The sequence below is a fragment of the Aspergillus pseudotamarii genome (genome assembly GCF_009193445.1).
Source record: "Aspergillus pseudotamarii strain CBS 117625 unplaced genomic scaffold BDV38scaffold_59, whole genome shotgun sequence".
NCBI classification, from domain to species: Eukaryota; Fungi; Ascomycota; class Eurotiomycetes; order Eurotiales; family Aspergillaceae; genus Aspergillus; species Aspergillus pseudotamarii.
The window spans coordinates 50994-70507 of NW_022475073.1; the positions used below are offsets into that span (position 1 = coordinate 50994).

The 19514-nt window shown below is 47.1% G+C and overlaps 6 protein-coding genes across 6 annotated transcripts; 2 read left to right on the plus strand and 4 right to left on the minus strand.

The window, feature by feature from the left end:
- Positions 1-585: 585 nt before the first annotated feature.
- BDV38DRAFT_273906 (NAD-dependent malic enzyme) lies at positions 586-2819 on the minus strand (the record flags this gene model as incomplete). Its single annotated transcript, XM_032057755.1, has 8 exons — positions 586-923; positions 1003-1370; positions 1438-1704; positions 1825-1958; positions 2007-2135; positions 2191-2394; positions 2462-2683; positions 2742-2819. 8 exons carry the CDS (start codon positions 2817-2819, stop codon positions 586-588), a joined length of 1740 nt encoding a protein of 579 aa, XP_031910007.1.
- A 1211-nt stretch (positions 2820-4030) lies between these two features.
- BDV38DRAFT_286288 (NADPH:quinone oxidoreductase family protein) lies at positions 4031-5139 on the minus strand (the record flags this gene model as incomplete). The annotated part of the gene is made up of 2 exons (XM_032060636.1): positions 4031-5032; positions 5107-5139. The coding sequence occupies 2 exons, from the start codon at positions 5137-5139 to the stop codon at positions 4031-4033; spliced, it is 1035 nt and encodes a 344-aa protein (XP_031910008.1).
- A 687-nt stretch (positions 5140-5826) lies between these two features.
- Positions 5827-7292, minus strand: BDV38DRAFT_172411 (Clr5 domain-containing protein). The gene is made up of 2 exons (XM_032051957.1): positions 6931-7292; positions 5827-6866 (listed from the first exon to the last, which is right to left on the minus strand). The coding sequence occupies exons 1-2, from the start codon at positions 7056-7058 to the stop codon at positions 5954-5956; spliced, it is 1041 nt and encodes a 346-aa protein (XP_031910009.1). The 5' UTR covers positions 7059-7292; the 3' UTR covers positions 5827-5953.
- Positions 7293-9856: 2564 nt separating this feature from the next.
- BDV38DRAFT_256757 (uncharacterized protein) lies at positions 9857-10618 on the plus strand. The gene is made up of 2 exons (XM_032055541.1): positions 9857-9873; positions 9933-10618. The coding sequence occupies exon 2, from the start codon at positions 10112-10114 to the stop codon at positions 10319-10321; it is 210 nt and encodes a 69-aa protein (XP_031910010.1). The 5' UTR covers positions 9857-9873; positions 9933-10111; the 3' UTR covers positions 10322-10618.
- A 2227-nt stretch (positions 10619-12845) lies between these two features.
- Positions 12846-18492, minus strand: swr1 (putative SNF2 family helicase/ATPase (Swr1)). The gene has a single exon (XM_032051958.1). The coding sequence runs from the start codon at positions 18145-18147 to the stop codon at positions 13153-13155; it is 4995 nt and encodes a 1664-aa protein (XP_031910011.1). The 5' UTR covers positions 18148-18492; the 3' UTR covers positions 12846-13152.
- BDV38DRAFT_286291 (uncharacterized protein) lies at positions 18450-19244 on the plus strand (the record flags this gene model as incomplete). The annotated part of the gene is made up of 4 exons (XM_032060637.1): positions 18450-18581; positions 18646-18768; positions 18837-19148; positions 19215-19244. The coding sequence occupies 4 exons, from the start codon at positions 18450-18452 to the stop codon at positions 19242-19244; spliced, it is 597 nt and encodes a 198-aa protein (XP_031910012.1).
- Positions 19245-19514: the final 270 nt, after the last annotated feature.

The following is a 19514-nucleotide window of genomic DNA, read 5'->3' on the forward strand; positions in this document are numbered from 1 at the left end:
AAGGGACATGGCTTCACCCTGAAAGTTAATGTCCATAAAATTATGGGTAGTTCATAAATCCATCGGTCATTGGACGAAAACCAAGCCACACTCGTATATGGGATTTACACTGCCTTTCCTCCGCAGGGTTTCTGCTACGTGCCGACAAGGCGGTGCGGGTGATAGCCACATAGTCTCACTACTACTTCGTTAAGGTATTGGAAACAAACCGAGTCCGCATCTGTTCTTTCCCTTAATGTCAATCAATAGCTCCAAAACCGATCCTGGATCAGCCACAGCCCATAAAAAACTTAAGCAATTCAGACCGTTCAACTTCGGTTTCATAGCCACTATTCAACAATCAACCTCTGCACCGACCTACTGAGTGCAGTAGATAGATAGGTAGATAGATAGACATAATACAATACGAAAATTGTATATCTGTCTTGATTTAGCTTGATCACTATAAAAACACAGTCGGTTCTCACAGCACTATTAGTACTCCCTTGGTGTTGATTGTCCAATCTCTGGGCAGCGTGCAAATATTCTCATCCCCATGGTTGTGAGAGCAAGGGCATGTCACCAGGTACAAACTCACACCGGAACTTACTTTTGTCCTGCCTTGACAAGCGGCCTATAAATGGGCTCCCACATCTGCAATCGGATCCACTCCTCCAACTCTTCCTTATGGCTGGGAATTTCTTTTTCTTGAGCATATCCTTCATCGACTGCTGTCTCAATGACTGCTCGAGCAATATGCACGCTAATCTCGCGTACATTCTCAACATCTGGAAGAAGAGGCCGGTTTGGATCCCTTAGCGCCGGAGACTGAGAAGCTAATGCTCTGGCGGCTGCCACCAACATTTTGTCAGAGAGGATCTGCGTCTGGGATAAAACTGCCCCAAGGCCGATGCCAGGAAAGCAGGTTGAATTATTGCATTCCGCTATTTACAGCAATCTTCGTGTTAGCAGAGACTGAGAATAGCCTTGTATTGTCATGAACTATAACTGCATATCACTCACCAACTTCGTATTCTACACCGTTACGCTCAACGGGAGGGGATGGACTTCCAGTGGCCATTAAAGCTCGACCCTCCGTCCAGTGGTTAATGTCCCCCGGGGAAGCTTCATGTAATCGTGTAGGGTTGCTTAAGGGAAAGACGATAGGATGTTCAACGTGCTTCACCATCTCCCGGATGATGTTTTCTGTGAAAGCCTTTGGCTTGGTTGACGTGCCGATCAAGACATGCGGTTTTACCTCCTTCACAACTGAAAGTAAATCTCTGCCCCTCTCTTTGGGCCACTCGTTGTCATTCCGTGCAAATGGTGCTTGAGCTGCCGTAAGTTGGTCACCGAAAGACTTGAGCAGAATACCTGGCTTATCTAGGCACCTTTCCATTGAAGTTAGCCATCATAATACCATCCTACCATCAGTATGATCTCCTACGAAAGACTCACCATATCTGTGCTGAAGCTTCTTGCTTTGTTCTACAAGTGTCCGTAGCAATGGTATCGGCGACTTGTTTCGCAATTCCAGTACCAGCTGAGCCCGAGCCAAAGATAACTACACGCACATATGCTAACTCGATATTAGCGACACGAAAAGCCGCCATTAAAGCCGCCAAAGTCACGCATCCTGTTCCCTGAATATCATCATTGAAACAGGGAATATGTGGTCGATACTGATTTAGAAGTCTGCTGGCATTATGGAGGCCAAAGTCTTCGCTAAATGGATGTCAGTTTGTTCCCAGAGGCTCAGAAAGAGAGCGGCAGAAAGACTGCTGAAAAGGGGTTGAGTGACAAAGAAGAAAAAGTGGCGGATGAGGCATTAAGGTCAATACTAACAAATGGATGTAGGCTTTAGGAAACATTTTCCTGGCGGTTGTCACAAACCTTTCCACAAATCGATCGTATTCCTCGCCTCTGGCACGCGGCTGTCGAAGGCCCAGATATAACTCATCGTTGAGTAGATCTTTGTTCTATCATCAACTTAGCTCGGTGCTTATGAACTGCCATGGCGACCATACATCTGTGCCACAATCTAGAACTACAGGAAGTTGTCGAGAAGGGTGAATTCCAGCACATAGTGTTGCAAGGACCAGCTTGGCAACAGAGATTAATATGGATCCGACACCTTGATCTCCTATGCCCAGTATCTGCAGTTGAAGGCGTGAGAGTAGCCCTTGAAATGAAGAGAAGAATATTCCTTACTTCCTCACCATCACTAACGACGATGTAATCAACATCTATGCCACGACCAAAATTGCAAAGACATTCTTCAATTCTATCCTGGTCTTTTATATTCAAAAAGCAGCCCTCTGGTCTTCTGAATAAGCACGAGTAATTCTGAATTGCGTCACCTTCCGTAGGTGTATATATCACACTAAACATCTCTTTCAGATGAGTTTGTATCAACTGTGACGGGGTGTTAATCCATTTATTCTGGCCTATCATGGGGAGCCGATGACACACACAAACGTACTTTGTAGTATAAAACCTCGTTCTGCGCCTTCATGCTTGCCATGAAAGTATTTTTCGCCAAAGCATCGGGACGGCCCTTATATTGTTGAAATGCCCGCTGGACCTGGTCTTCCAAAGTTTGGATGTTCGGAGGCAAGAGACCATGCAGCTTAAAAACGTTCCTTTCTTCTTCACTGAATGCAGAGCCTTTATTAAACTGGCATGATGTTATGACATCCCTGCCCTGTGATCCGACAGTCAGTACACCAGCCATCCCAAGTATTAAGAACAATGGCAATTACCTCATAGGGACACTCTAGCGGCCCAAAAGCTGCACGTGGGTGATGGCTGAATCTGGACAAACGCTTCGACACGGGCATGCTCAATAGCCAGGTCGCTGTGCGTGGTATACAAAGACAATGTAACAAGGCAAATGCAAAGTGTTGCACCAAGTGATATATGGTCACCGACAATAAAGATTTAAGGATAGAGGCTTATATAAGCTGAAACGGTCAGCTCTTGCGATGACAGGGAAACATGGATGAATTGGTGCTCCGGGTGGGTAGTCCGTGTCGATGACGTAGAGACCATTCAAGTCGACGTTATTCATACTACGTAGTTGGTACGTAGCACTGTTACAAGCTACACCAACATCTTCACTAAATTCTATTATAGGTAAACCCAAATCCACTTGAGAAGGCAAGCATCAAACAAGGATTTGATAGATCCACACCAGTTTTCCGGTCAAGTAAGTAAGTAGTAGGGTCTTGAGTCAAGTATAGAGTACAACAAATACATTTTTAGTTTTCCGATAGCGGACCCTCGTCAATATTTGTATACTTTATTCCCAGACATATTCAGTATTAGGACAAGATCTACTCATAGCGGGGAATAGAACATTGTTATCGACCAAGCTATCACGTGGTGATAATGCACAGATGTGGATTCAGGTGACTAAGCTCTAGCCGAGTACAAAGAGCGGGAATTCACCGAAAATCTGAAACTCAACAAAATCTTCACATTACACAGCACCGTTCGCATGCAATCTGGTGTCCAGCTTTAATGTTGATCTGGAAGGCAGCCAATAAATTTCAAGCCTGCAAACTCAAGGTCCCCGGTTTGTCCAGCCTATCAGACGAAACTCGCCGCAAGCCAGTGTTAATGCAAAACCCACAAGACGCTCCATAATCACTTTACTAACATTGTCGTCCCATAAGGAGTATATCGCAACTACACAATCCGGCTGTCTCAAGTCTATGCGGTCTATGAATCCATCTGGACAAGTGGATCGCCAGACTCATCACGGGCCCTTCATTGAAGGACGGTCTTCACATGCCATGTCTTATGGCTGTGATTCTGACTGGAGCTGGGTTGTAGGGATCCATCTGGAATTCCTGTTGAATATTTTCAGTTGCTAGAGGAAAATACAGGGCCTTCATAGTTCATGTTGCTCGCGTCCTATTTCCTACGAGAGCATGACTCCTTGAGCCGTACACCATACGTTTAGGAATAATAATAATCTAGATGTACATAAATTGCTTAAAATCAAAAAATTTTTATACTAAACGCAAGTAGTAATAGCTATTCATCCTTACAATTTACTCCTTGCTTCATCAATGACCTTAACAACCACTTTGCCCCATGTTTCCCTTCCTCCAAGCGCCTGCAATGCCCTGGGTACACTCTCTAACCCCACAAAACATTCATCCTTAAAAGCTGTCCCTTTGAATTTGCCTTGAGCCACAAGGTCGAAGATCCCATTCCAAACAGTACCCACGGTGTCCTTCTCAAACTTGGCATACTGCCCCCAATGCAGCCCGACAATGCTCACATTTTTCAGAAGCACCCGATTCAGCGCGACCTTCTCGATCTTGCCCGCTGCGAATCCAATAACTAGTAGGCGTGCATTCCACGCGACACATTTCAAACTGGCATCAATCATACCCACAGGATCATACACAATGTCCACTCCTGCCTTCCCATTGCCAGTTCGATGTTGCGCACACAGCTTCTTCACTTCTTCAGGCCAGCCCGTATTTCGGTAGTCGATAACATGGTCAGCCCCGAACTCTAGTGCAATCTGCCTTTTGCGTTCTGTGCCAGCCGTCGCTATTACCGTCGCGCCCTTACCCTTCGCGATCTGCACGGCAGCTAATCCGACACCACCGGCAGCCGCATGGACGAGGACCCAATCTCCCGGCTGCACGTTTGCTCGGTGAACTAAACCGCCGTACGAGGTAGGTGCAGTAACGAAGAGTCCAGCTGCGTCCTCAAAACTCCACCCATTCGGGACAGGGAGTAAAGTATGCTCAGGAGCGAGGATGTGGGTAGCGTAGGCACCCTGAGTGGCGCCGAAGACACGATCGCCGACTTTAAAACGTGCTTGTGAGGCTGATTTGGATGTTGGCACGGCCAGGACAGTTCCAGCAAACTCCGCACCTCCGATCCACGGGAGTGGAGGCTGGTGTTGATATTTGCCTTGTATCTGAAGGAGATCGAAGAAGTTGGTGCCCGCCGAGTGAATCCGAATCAGGTAATCACTGGGGGATGGGGATAAGGTAGGAAGTGTGGTGACTTGTAGATCCAAAGGCCCCTTTTCAAACTCGATCAGCAACGAATACTGTAATACATGATCAAATAATATCAGGTAAATAACTGCTGGCTTACCTTGACATACTCTTTGACCTGGATAGCACGCATATTGATGGATGATTGAAACAATGTGATATACGTTGGGTTAAGTTTCTAAGAGGAGTGGGAATGGCAGCGACTGGCTTTAAGGAAGAATTTTGCAGTGAGCTTAGATGGGAATATAGAAATAACGAAGTTTGTTTTACAGCGAGAAATAAGTGTACAGTGCAGCTGTCCCCGCGTGCTGAGATGAGCCGAGGTCCGTTGTCGGATAAGATGAACTGACCTCGAACAGTGTACATCATTACCTCATTCTCTCAACAAACCTTTCGGTGTTCACCAATCAAGAAAATATACGTCTAATGCAGGTACAAACATTGAGACTCCAAGTTGTAGCATTGATGAGACCAACAAATTCCAGTCACCCCGGGATTCCGAATTAGCAACAATGAGAATTTCGATTAGCTAAATGTACAAGTATGCAGATGGACACCTTAACTCCTTCTTTGCTCATGGATATCAAATAACACTCCTCTGATTCTGTAGTACCTGCCGTTGCGCCAGGGATCTCATGGCCTGCTGAGATCATGCAGCTTCATTATTCAGCGTACCACCACCGTAAACGAAAAATTCCACCATTTGTTCTCTTTAAGATCCATACACACATAGACAATCCAAGACCACCAAACATAAAGAGGAGGGGGAAAAGTTAAGGGAAAAAAAAAAAAAAAAAAAAAAAAAAAAAAAAAAAAAAAAAAAACATCCATGCATGGTAACACATTACCCAAGAAGTCTTGGGGGAATAGTATAGGTTATGAATGCAAAAATGAAAGCAGACCGACAGTCAATGCCGAGAGAGTCATACAGATATAGTGTGTTTTGGTCAATAAGGAAACGTTGGCGCACACATTACAGGATGTCCGCTGGGGAAAATGGGGGAATGCGTCACTGGTCCAGCCGGAGAGTGGTTGGATAACTTGGCAGGAAGTGACATCTTCTTCTCCTGCTGCCCTCCCCTTTGGTTGACCCTTAAGTGACCGCCAGCGGTACCAGGACTATAGGAGACAGGCATGGCGCGGAGAGATGGCTTCCGCGCGTCATGCGGGTCGAACACCTGCTCATGCGAGAATGAGCACCCTGGCGAGGGAGGTGAATATAGCCGATGAGGAGGGTGTGGAGATACCATCTGCATTGCTGGATCGATGGAGGGGCTCAGAGGTGGGGCGGTGTAGTATGGCATCGATGGAGGGTGAGCACTAGCCTCTAGCTGTACTGGGTACCACTGAGGAACGACCCAACTGATGGGCGCTGTTGCTGCAGTTGTCGGAGTTGTCATGCATGGGCCTGTGGTCACCGCATAATGAGAGTTTTGAAAGGGTGAGACCATCGGGGATGCCGAGTCAAGTAGAACGCCATCTGCTAGAGGCGATGTATGGGAAGATGGCTCGAAGGAGTTAGAGTTAGAGATAACTACCACGGAAGAATCCCTATCGTGAGCCCAGGCATTGGAAGCATTCTGGCTGTTGAAAGATCCTGTAGTAGGGAAATCATGATGCACATATGTTCCATCGCCCATGTAGAAGTCTGGTTCGGAAGAGGATAATACGGGAGCTGATTTCTGTGTCGAATACAACTGGGTCTTAGGAGAAATTGGAATCTCATCCATTGGAGACCCTGCCTCGTGGCTACTGCTATCTCCATTGACGTCCTGTTGGTCATCCTGAGACTTCTTCCGAGTCTGGCGAGATGGTTTGGTAACACGCCATTTCTTTAACCGACTCCGCAATTGAGTCTCACTAGTGACGATTGCCAGCGAATTAGATTAACCATACAAAAGAACAGTTGCCTAGAATAACTCACCTTGGGTTAAAGTCATCGGACCGGATTTGCTTAATGACTTGTTTGAGAGGCCATTCTTCATCCTTATATAGCTTAGCGATCAAAGCTTTCTTCCTCTCCCACACGTCTGATGGGATTGTGTTCTTCATCTCAAATGCTCGTTTTAGCTTATTTGCGAGTTGGCTAGTTGATTCAAACTAGGGCGAAAGAGCCTATGGAGGATGGATTGGGGTGGAAGTGTCAAGCAAAGGTCAATAGATTGTGTAGTCAATGTAGGGAGTACGCGAGGAATTCGAGCTAGGAGCAATGATGGTAAGAAAAAAACAGAATTAGAAAAAGGAAACTGTTATACTCTAATGGAGGAGATCGGGGGATCTAAGATATAAGTACAAGGCAGCGAATGTATCACTGGTAGATCCTAGTGGGTGTTTAATAGTAGGAACCACCACAAGCGCATGCACCACTCCAACCAGCAGCACGCCATGAGGAGAAGTGGATAAGGCGAGGTATGGGATTGAGAAGCTCGTGCCCATTGAGCAGTTCATTCGGGGAGAAGGGAGATCTACCCAGCACGACAATGCCCAGGGAACAACATCACCCACAAGTGGGCCATTCTCTCTAGTCTGGTGGGACTTCCAGCTCGGTCACTCGGGATTTTAGTTGCTGCGTGTGGTACTTCCAGTGCCTCGGGTCCTGTCATTCAGTATTTCAGTAATCTATTCGGCCTTAGTATCATTAATGAGTTATCAACCGGGAGTACCGAATCAGCTTGACTCATTTCAATAACTTGAGTAATTTTCCATGCTCCAGGGTTCCAAAGTAAGCTTTTTCTGTCGATCATTTTGGTAGGTATTCCGGGTTGGAGTAACATGCGAACTCACATCCACTTGCCTATGCGTGTATCTATGTTGTATTCGGTCTCGATCAGACGTTGGGTTATTACAGTACGACAAGTAAAAAACAAAGATATCATTATCCACTTCACAGCCGGTCACTTCTTGTTCTTATGCGAATGAGTCAATAGGTACATTATTTCTGATCGATGTGTCAATTACCTTTTTTATTGTGGCATCGCCCCATCTCTTCGAAGTGAATCTAAGTCTCATTGGGCTGCCTAGTGATCACTTCCCGTCAATAGTTCCATCCGACGGGATGTTGGTTATACCATCCTAGTACCTCATACCGAGTACACCAGTCAATGAATATTTCTACCCCCTATTCATGTCAAACCGATGTTCCTTTTATTTGCTTCCTCCTTACGACTTCACTATTATTGTTATTAATATTAATACTATTATTCTTCTCCTTCTTCTTCCTCCTTTTCCTCGTCAGTCCCAAATCTAAGAAATACATGAGGGAAGATGAGAAATCCACCGAGAGAGGGGAGAAAAAGCCCAGGCTCAATGGGCGATCCTCACAGACTAGCCAGATCAAGTCTACTCCGGTTAAGCCTCTACGGAGTAAGGGGTGATCCCTCCATCTTATGTTCATGGTGGGGAGACTAAGCCCAACCAGGCGCTTGGCGCAGTCATGGAGCTGCCTATTTAAGAATAGATGCGGATCCTCCAGGTTGGTTCGTGATAGAGGTTAGTGCTGGTACCAAGTAAAGTACCTGCCCAGTGCATGGCGGAATACATGGAACAGTTGCAGCACGTGGGCACCGTATTAGTGCGTATTTCATCAGCCTATCTAGTAAGGTTAATTACAGACTACAGCACCTATTCGAGTAGTTTGCTCATACGGACTACGGCGTAGAGGAAAGACGAAGTCAATCTACATGCCTAAGTCGCGGAATCCTTTCCACGTTCTTCCGTACTCAAGTTTATGGTGTCTGTTGCCCCTAAGAGACCGCTTTTCAGGACCTACCAATCAAACCATTCAAATTATGACACAGGCTACGAGTAATAGGGTTACAAACTAACTGTGCCGATAGACTGTCGATTGACCGCCTCAACCATACATTATCTTTCCATGGGTGACACTTGGAGACGATCATCGATGGAATGGTTCTGGATGGAGCGACCTGCGGAGAAGGGCGCTCTTGACTCCTCACTGTTGGTTCTAACAAAACCATGTGGCTTGAACTGTCTGATCATCCCTGCGTTAGGCTGCTTTAATAATATGGCAGTATCTGAGCAAGAAGAGAAATGGTTGCGAGGCATGGTTGCTTATAAAATACAAGGAATATATATGCAAATGATAATCCTTTAATCTCCCCTGCTAATATGATCGTAGATAAGATACTAATTCATGTTTTTGGTTGGGCTGAGGCTCGAATTAATCTAATATCCCATTCTCTCTCTTTTTTATTTTTGCCGATGCTGCCCCGGAACAGGTCAAGTGACCAAATCCCGGCGGCTGATCGGAAGACAAACCAAGGAACCGCTGCGCGCAAATTAACTCTGCGCGCACCGTTGAGAACTAACAATTACCTCACTACCATGTGGTTTTCTTTCCTTTTCTCTTTTTCTCTTTATTCTCTTTTTTTTTTCTCTTTCCCCCCCTCCCCCTCAAGAAGGTTTACGTTAGAAAAATCGGAGGTTTACTTCCGATAGCCTTCATGATTTTATGCACCGTCAACATATCGGCGGCCGAAGTAAGTGGGAGGAAATGGCAAAGAAAAAAAAAGAAAAAGCAACCATACAAAATGGAATGATCTCATCCACCGAACCTACGCACCATCGATGATGCTGGCAGGAAGCGAAAAGGAATAGTGCTGCGACTAGGCTATCTAGCTCCTGACAGAAGTGGGGACTTCGGAGAGGGATAGACTCCGATAGAGAGTCAAAGTTGAGAGTCTGCAAAGTACCAAAGTGGATAGCACGCGGGCAAGTCGCAACTAGACTTACCCCTCCAAGGCTCAAGACAAGGGGAGAACAACATACGTAGTACATGCCGCTGGTCTAAAGTGGAGTCGTGTGAATCCCCTAACTATGTCTAATCGATCCGGAGGGTCGGAGAGGGGTCAGTAATGACGATCAATCTCTCGTCAGTAGAACAACTCTTAGCTGATCTTCCCCAAGGTCCTCAATAGTTCTTGCTGCAGGATTAATCCAAGCCAGCTATCTAGGTGGGAACGGCTCCAGTCAGTCAATATGATTTGATAAGAGGCCTTCTAGTCTTCCCCACGTTGCAATATCTCAAAACACGCCTGACCTGATCTGCAACAAAGTGATCAATTGCCTTGGCCTAATACTGTAGCATGAAGGCCTTTTTTATCCTCAATGTGATGTGGTTGATCGTACCTATTATGTACACATGGTCTCTAACATTGTTTGTGAAACATGGGAGGTGCTGCGAGGTCTCATCCGATACCAGGAAAATTGTAATAGTCGCTATACGGTACCAGACCGACCTAGTATTTCCAGCAACGTATCGTAATAAGTATCAACCCCTGCCGTGGTTGGGCTAGAACCGTGGAATGTCCCTAGCGCCATGCTCCGCCGCAGGTGTCTTCATTGGGCGTTTGGAGAATAGTAGGTAGCCAGTATTTCATCATAGTCATTGACGAGACTATGGGTCATAACAGTAATCAGATCAGCTATACAGGTGTACTAGCACGCTTATCATCCTCGTTATCAGACGGGTGATCGTCGTGCATCTATGCATTAGCTAGCTGAATTGGATAGACGCTTTTGAGTTTCCTGTGCTGCAAAATTGGCAGATATAGAAGAAAAAGTTCCCTTAAGTTACACTACTAGGTGCTACCTCTAATATGTAATTACTTAGACCCGGATGATTGGCTCGGGAAACTAGCCGAATGAGCTATGGTTTGACATGAGACAACAGATCTTTGTATGGCTTTGGTTGATCAAGACACCCCTTTATGTACGGTTAGAGAATTCATATCATTGTTATTCTCATTGTCATCTAAGAAGCTTTTTTTTTTTTTTTTTTTTCCCTCGGCGAACGATATCGCGGGTACGCAGAAGGCGGCAAATGCACTGCGCTGTACTCCGCCCTTCGACGAGGATACATATATGTATGTATGTATGTATGTATGTATGTATGTATGTATGTATGTATGTGTGTGTAACAATATACAGACCGACACTGTAAGGTAAATCTATCAACCTTATCAGGTTAGTTGTAACCCCAGGATTAATTGATTAAACCAACTATCCGTTCTTTTTTTGGTGAAAAAGAAACTGCAAAAGATGATTTGCCTTGGTGACCGGCATCGGTAGCCGGCACCGAGGATCATAGTACCCGTGTGATTCGCGACCGTTTCCAAGGAACCTCAACTCCTTACCTTTCGGGGACCATACTCAATAGGTCAAGTAGCGCCGAGGCCCCTAAGTTTGAAGGAAATAACTTCCTGAAGTACATGAGGATAACCATTTACTGGTACCCACGTGGGTGATTGAATTTCGGTTTAGAATTCTAATAATGTCAACCTTCCTTTGTATGAGGGTACCTTGAATGTACTAGAAGGTACCCCGAACTTTCCATTGACTTTTGTTTTTACTTTCTTTCTTTTCTTGTGGTTGTGCCGAATAATTTCCGCAGCAATGGCATGGACTCCGAAATAGCATAACCTTCGACCGTTTCAAGCCAGATAGTAATGAACTCATTGACCGTTAGTTCATACTCCTCCGTACGCTCTCCCCTCCTTTCCGTTCGGTCTATTGTACTCTACTAGGTATGCAGTTCGGCCGAAGGATCCGCATCTGCAGATCACAGCAGGCCTCGAGTCTCAACCACATCAGCTAGCCAGCGATATAGAGTTCAATCGCAAGTTCCAGTTGCGTGAGGGCTAACAGTCTTCGCGTGCCAATTAAGCCCACTAAGCCCATCGCCGTAAGCAGCACTTAACGGAGAACACAGACAGTGAACCATCATTGCCCGAATAAGTATCGTGAACTTATCGAAGCTCAAGCTCTAGTGAAAAAAAGTCTCCGGATCTGTACACTCCTCCGAAACCGCCGAACTTCTTCCTCTAGGACAGGAAAACGGCCGCTGTTCCCCTTAGCTCTCTCTACTCCCGGATCTTCATGCCTGGTTCGGGTGTTCCTCGCCCTGCGTGGAGGTGATCGATGCTCCCCCCCTACTTCCATGCTACTCCAGGTCCAGCCCTCCAAGCGTCTGATGGCTGATCAGTGGGGCTTTGTGAAACATGAATTGGAGACAACCGTTGCTCCCAGCGCTGCTCCTTGGAATCGACTCCAACTTGATTCCGTGGTTCAACTAGATTTAGACTCCAACCTACCAATGCCCGTATTCAGTGGGTTTTCTATCGTCTCGGCAATTTTGCGTGCGAGAAATCCCGTCAGCCAGATATGGACAGGTTTTCTATCCAACCTGCTTTGCATGTCATGAACCCCATTTGGATTGAATTAGATTGGAATCCCTACATTATCGAACCTGAGCCATTTCCAAAGAGGCTTTTTCTTTCCCTCAGCCAAAGTACCATCTCCCTTTCACCCAGTAATACTGCATCCGAATCATTCGGAACCTCGAGGTGGTCTGGTCTGTCTCTACAAGTGGATATTGTTTCAGAACGATGCTGGCATAAACTTTCGCTTCGTATGAGCGATTTATCAGGACCTGGCTGTATGAAGATTGACAAGGGCACATATCCCAGCATGCCTGAACAATACAGTGGTAGCAGTAGCCTTGAAGATCAGTGAGTGAACTGCGACCTCATGCTATGCCATGTTAGAGAAGACCCCTTTTCGGCCCGTCCTTCATATTTTACCATTGTTTAGAACGATGGCATGCAACCCCCCTATTCTTACTGAAACAAGCGCATCCTTCCGCAGGCTTACGATGTGGCAGCCCTGCATCATCATCACAATTCATGATCATGTATGAATACAGCCTACACCTGGTATCCAAACATCTAGCTAGTGGCGTCTCAACCAATCATGCCCTAGACAAAATATGAAAAAGTGAAGAGCAAGCGACGAGCAGGCAGAGTGCACGTAGATATCGTATCATATCCACTAACCGCTTGTTCACTGAATCCAAAAATGGAAAAAGAGAAAAAGAAAGGAAACATCTACAGATAAATAACCATAATGACAATGATAATCTTTTCTCTTCCATGACGGGCGCCTTCCAAACTCCAGCCAGTATTCCTTTCTTCGCCTCTCGGCCATCCATCGAGTCCGAGAAGGAGCAAGAACTGAGTCAGATATACAAGATTTAGCAATCAATCGCAAGTACAATTACATTGGACGCTTTGGTCCTCATACTCCTCATCAGAAACATTGTCGTGTTCATAATGATCTCTTTGTCGTCTTAACGACGTCTTTTGCGAAGACGATGTTCCTTGCCTTTCTTAGACTTCTTCTTACCCTTATCCGGGGGCAGAACGAGCGGTTCGTCCTTCAAGTTCCATTCCATAAACCGTAAGAGGTAGTCATCGATGTGAGCAGTTTGTGGCTCAGCATCTACAAATTCGTTCGCACTAGGTCCAGGATTTCCAAGTTCATCGCCAGCGGCCAATGGGGTTCCAGCCTGGGTCTGGGCAGGTGTTTGAGCGGGAGTACCGTGAGAGGCACTTCGGTCTTCAAAGTCACCGTCGTCTGCATGCTCCAGCTCTTTTTGAGCATTCTTTGCTGCGTCGATGTCTTCCTTGTCTTCTGCTTGTTCGAATACGCGAGAACTGCTGGATACTCGGTTCTCAAGAACACGGTCCATTGCCGCGCTGGCCTCATCCTGGTCCTCTAGCATCTCCTCATTACCAATCACCTCGCGAACATCCAGCTTGGCAAAGTAATCTGTGGTAAACTCGCCCTCTTGGATGACGACATCATCTAGCATCCTTTTCTGGTTCGCCTTGCGAAGGATGTTGGATTCAATGGTATATTCGGAGACGAAACGGTAGATGTGAACATCGCGCGTTTGCCCAATACGGTGACACCGATCTTGGCACTGTTTGTCCATTGCCGGATTCCAGTCGAGGTCGTAGAAAATCACAGTGTCAGCACCCGTCAGGTTGATACCCAATCCACCAGATCGACTGGACAGAATAAAGGCGAGAATGCGGCTGTCGTTGTTGAACCTGTCTGTAAGAATCTGGCGCTGCTCGACTTTGGTGGTACCGTCTAATCGGAGATATCGATGTCCATGAATGTTGAGGAACTGCTCTAAAATATCGAGCATTTTAGTCATTTGCGTAAAGATCAGCGCCCGATGGCCTCCGGCCTTAAGATCCCGGAGTAATTTGTCGAGTCTTTGTAGTTTCCCGCAGTCATACTGCAGGAGTCTCTTGTCCGGAAACGCGATAGAAAGCCGCATTTGAGCTTCGTGAAACGGATCATAGGGCGGGAATCTTTCACTTTTGGTTAAATGCCGGGTCTCGATCGGAGTCAGGGCAGCCTCGGTAATTCCAGCGGCGACAACGGCTGGGGTGACACAAGCAAATCGCTGGACATAGCCATCCATTACATGCGAGCGTTCCTTGATAGACAAGATCATCGAGGCAAGAATAGATGATCGACTGGACAACCAGTCTGCCAGTGACCGCTTCCGCAACGGACCATTGGACGTCGGCCGCTGTTTGCTGTCTGCCGTGAGGAACTCAATGAGAGTACTTCCGTATACGGGACGGCGACCGTGCCGCTTCGACTCAAAATACAGGCACCGTTCCAATTCCGCCATCCTCCTCTTCCTACAGTCATTCTCTAATACATCCAAGGTAGACTGTATAGTTGAACCGTTGAAGTTCATGTCCCAGTTAGTCCTGTGATACTGCTGTTCGCGAAGCACATTAAAAGGACCGTAAGCCATGAGCCTCGTACTGTCATCAGCCAGTCTTCGGGATATATCTTCCCTCGAGATAGGGACCAAGTTAAGGAAATCCAAATCAAGTTTGTCCAGCGGGTGTTCAAAGAGAAGTCGTCGGCGAATAAGAAGTTCTTTGGTCTCAAATTCGGTAGCTACAGAACGCGACATCGCAAAGGATGTGGATATCGGCCGAGTTTCAAACAAGTCTGGATGGTTGCAGACTTTCCGTAGCTGCATTAGACAATTAATGATAGACAGATAGTTCCCGGAAGCGAGAGTCTCCTTAGTCTGTGCCCTGGACATGAAACCATCATAGAGAAACCGTTGCCGCTTCGAGAGCCTGCAATAAACGACATGTTCGTATTTTGCCGGCATCTGCTTCTCGACATCCGCTTTGAGACGGCGTAATATATAAGGCCTCAGAACAGTATGAAGTTTGGTGACAACCTGCTTTGCTTCATCATCCATCGTCTCTCGGCCGTGTTCGAGAATTTGCTCTACCGGGCGTCGAAACCACTCGGAGAAATTCCTGAGATCTGCAAATCCCTCAATGCCCGTCTCATCGCCATCAGACGGCATCAAGAAAAACAGGAGCGACCAAAGTTCTGTAAGATTATTTTGAAGTGGTGTACCAGTAAGTAGAAGTCGTGCTCGTGTCCTGAACGTTAGCAGTGCCTGCCACCTCTGCGAGCGAAAATTCTTGATGTTATGCGCTTCATCCAGAATCATGTAATGCCAATTTCTTCTTTTGAGAACTTGCTGATCTTGCAGAACTAACTGATAGGAAGTGATTAGAACATTCCAGCTCGTGTCATCCATCCAACCCCTACGTTTCTGTCGCCGCTCCTCTTGGTTACCGTAGTAAGTCATGATTTTGAAACCCGGACACCATTTCTTGAACTCCATTTCCCAATTAAGGATCACGCTTGTAGGCACAACAACAAGGTGTGGTCCCCATACTTCGTGTTCCACAGCCAGATGTGCTAGCAGAGCGATAGTCTGGATAGTCTTGCCAAGACCCATTTCATCAGCTAGGATACCATTAATGTGATTCGTATATAGACCAGCAAGCCAGTCTAGTCCAAAATGCTGGTATTCTCGCAGGGTTCCTCGGAGTAGATGCGGAATTGGTGTCTTCAACCCTGGAGCAGGTGATCCGCTGGGCTGCGCAGGTTTCTCTCCCGGTGCATCGTAAGATGACACAGACTCCGGCTCGGAAGGTTTCGTAGCAAGTGTCCCAGGAGATGCTTCACTAGAAGGCTCTCCACTCTGATAAGTTTCGCGCTGGTCTTTCTCCATGTCACCTAGGGCCTCTGTGGGGGTAGATCCATCCTGGATATTCGGTATACCTGAATTACCAAGAATAGATGCATCCGTCATTTCACCATCAGTACCCTTGATTTCAGTGGGAACGTTGTCGACCATAGTAAAGTCATAAGCAGCATCAAAGGATGTTGAGTCCAACTGCGCTGGTCCATTAGGCACCAGGGAAACTTCATCTGGGTCTTCCAGATCCTCCTCTTCGGATACGATCTTCTCATTAGCGCCATCGCCTACAACGTCATCATCAGAATTCTGATCATCAGCTTGAAGGTCGTTGGTATTGAAAGGGGAGTCTTTCGCAGAAAAGAATCCCAGTAACCCTGGCCCATCATCATCATCATCACTTTCCTCATCAGAGTCGGAGTCATTGGAATCCTCATTCTCTTCACTTTCGCCCATATCATCATCCATATCTGTGGACGCTTCGTCGCTATCATCCATGAGCACTGAGTCGACATCTTCGAGTTGAACTTTCTTTGGCGACAGCTCCGCCAAAGGTAAGTTTGCATCCCCAACATCATCTGCGAGACGACCAACCTGTGAGATATCGATATTTCTCAACGAAGCCGTATCATCGGAAGCCTGAGACCTGTGATCCGAATCATCATTGAGTGAAGAAAGGTTGGCGTACTTTGACCGGAGTTCGTCTGCTGTTAGACCCTCATCGTCATCGATAACATTTTCATCTTCGCTTCCAGACTCCGTAGATGACATATTGCTTTCATTATCTGAGCCATCATCGGACGAATCGTCGGTTTCATCTCCTTCCTCATCGCTAGATTCTAATGCATCACTTCCTGTTTCTCCAAGGATCTCCATTCGTCTTTTCTCGAAGAGCATAGTGGACTGTTTTATTGCACGGTCCAAGGCTTGCTGGTCTTCTGCTTTTCGTTCCTCCTCCCAGCGTGCCAGGCGCATCCTATCTACGTCTGCGCGAGCCAGGTCGAACATCTTCTGGAGGTCCTTGGCTAACACTTTGCGCTTCCCACGCATCTCCTCTTGCTGTTCCCGAAGTATGTCCTCTGGATCCTTGTTGCGTTTCTTCCACGCATCAGCACACCATTGAGCGAAAAGCCTTGCCATGTGGCGATGGCGTTTATGTTCTTGGTCAAGCAGTTTCTTGAAATACAACGCATGCGCCACAAGATGGTCCTGGTGCGAATATTGGGGGAATGGTTCGTCTTGCTGCTCTGGTAAGTAAGCAGAACATACGTCTGGGCTAAGAAGACCGCCAGGCTCGATTGCTGTAGCTATTCGACACCTCCGCCTCGCCTCCTCGAGCGCGTCCGATGGCGTGACAACTACGTCATCTCGTATCCTACCCTCCTCACTCTCAAGCCATTGTTTGAACGAGCCATACTTCCGAGTGTTCAAAACGTGGGAAGGGTGCTGGATGTTGATAGATGGCCTTTTAACTTTGATTCGCAGCCTGGGGACTCGCAGTCCCCCATCTCCATCGTCATGTTCAATATCTTTGGCCCCTTTTCCAAAGTCAGTCGTTCCACTTGTCACCAGAGCAGGAGAACTGTTAAGAGCTATGCTGGAAGTTCGAAGGCAGGCTGTTGAAGCACCAGAGCTTCGAGACCTCGTCCGTGCATTGGTTTCCTTGAGAACCGGAGACTGTGAGATACGTTGTTGGCTTCCGGATATCCCTCTCGTTGACAGGCCTCTAGGAGATCCGTTGACTGCTGCTGTGCCGCTAGCAGGCTTTCCATTTGTTTCTGAGCGTGGAGTCATAAACGCTGACGGCGACGACGCAACGGCCTTCCCACCACCCAAAGCATTTTTACCTGCTGACTGCTTCTGCGCTGCTCGTGTATGTCTTTTGTCTGAAGGGGGTTGTAACTCGAGGGGTAGCGCATTAACTCTTGAAGACTTGCGTCTGCCATCCTGAATGAAGGATGTTGGTCCATCAACGCCAGCTTTCTTCCAGGGAGGTGATGCCGGCCTTGAGCTCGAGCGACGGGAAATGGACGATCCTGCAAGCTTCCGCTTCTTTGATGGCGGTTCTTCCGTAGTATCGGTGGTGACCTCGTCTTCTTTGACCTCTGCTAGGATCGAGTCGCGGTTCGCAGGACCAACAAATGCTTGGGACGCAGACGATTCGGAAGGGGCAGGTCCTAATTCGGGGGTCACGCGTTCATCTTGTTGTGAAATGCCATTCGGGCTGCCGTTTTGCATGTCTTGTAACCACTGAGACAGGGGCCCTCTTCACAGCTGACCCCGGTTTTCCCAACGAGGACACGGTTGAAATAGGGAAAATTGGCATCAACGTGTAGCTATCAGTAAGTTGAAATGCCACAAGAAATTTCGCATACTTATCGGCACTGTAGCGCGGCTGGGGACGGATAAACAGGTGGGGAAGAGAGAATGGGTGAAGAAGTGGTTTTTTCATATTGTGACGAAGGATAGTTACAGAGCGACGTGTATGTAAGCGCGCCCGCAGATCCAAGCTCTCTACGTTTATGCCTGAGGCATAAAATATGGGCCCTTGCCGCAAACCTGCAATTAATCCGAACCCCGTCATCGTCGCTTTCACTTCATCTCATGGTCGTGAGCCTTTCATCTCTCTCTTTGCCAACCATCACCCTCCGGTTTTTACGGCAGAAGGGTTAGTACCACTTTCTGAATGCTCGAGATTCTTCCACTCGAATCTTCAATACTAATGGCAACGAATAGATGCTGTCTCAGCGGTTTTTGACCCGGCGCCTGCCCCAGGTGGCCGTTCGTTATAACGCCCCCCGCGCCTTTTTCTCTCAAGGCAAGATTCTTGCGGCTGCAGAGCTTGATGATCCTTTGCAGGTACGGTATCCTTATAAAAATAGTGTTTTATATATCACCAATTGACTCCGTTTGGTTTCAACACACAGAATGGTAATTATCAGAACCCTCCTCGCGTTAAGCGTGCCTTCAGAGACCCTCATGGCGACTGGTGGGACAAGCAAGAGAGACGGAATTTTGGAGAACCAGTCCACGAGGAAAACGAAATCCTCGGGGTTTTCAGTCCTGAGCAGTATACTCATGTTACGTCCCGTAAGGGCTTCTTCCACCTGGGCGTGTTCGTTGCAACCTTCCTTGGATTCTGTGGCCTCGTGAGCTTCTACTATCCAGACAAGCCTAGCGTTCCCAGAACATATCCGGAAGGCTTGGAGAAGGATCTTGGAGGACCCAATGCTGTTAAGGTAAGTCTCTAACTTATATTTCCGGCGTACATTCTGCCTTACGTTAAACTTACATTTTGATATCAGGCCCGCAAATCCGGCGAGGACTCTTGGTGATTGATTGACGTTTGCTTTTTTTCCCCTGTTGTGTAAATAAGTACAGTACAATTCTCTTTTCGGCGTCAATCGAAGGTCTGATAGTCGATGGTTTCAGGTGCGAGGGCTGCTCTTCACCGCTTGGCCTGCTGGTCTCATGAACCCCCTAACAATCTCAACATTCATTTCAGGCCCGGGCTTTAGGCTGACGTAGGGTGTGCGTGCTCAATATCTAACCAACCTGCCTCAACATGATGGTGAGAATCAGGGATAAGTGAAGGTGATAGTCGA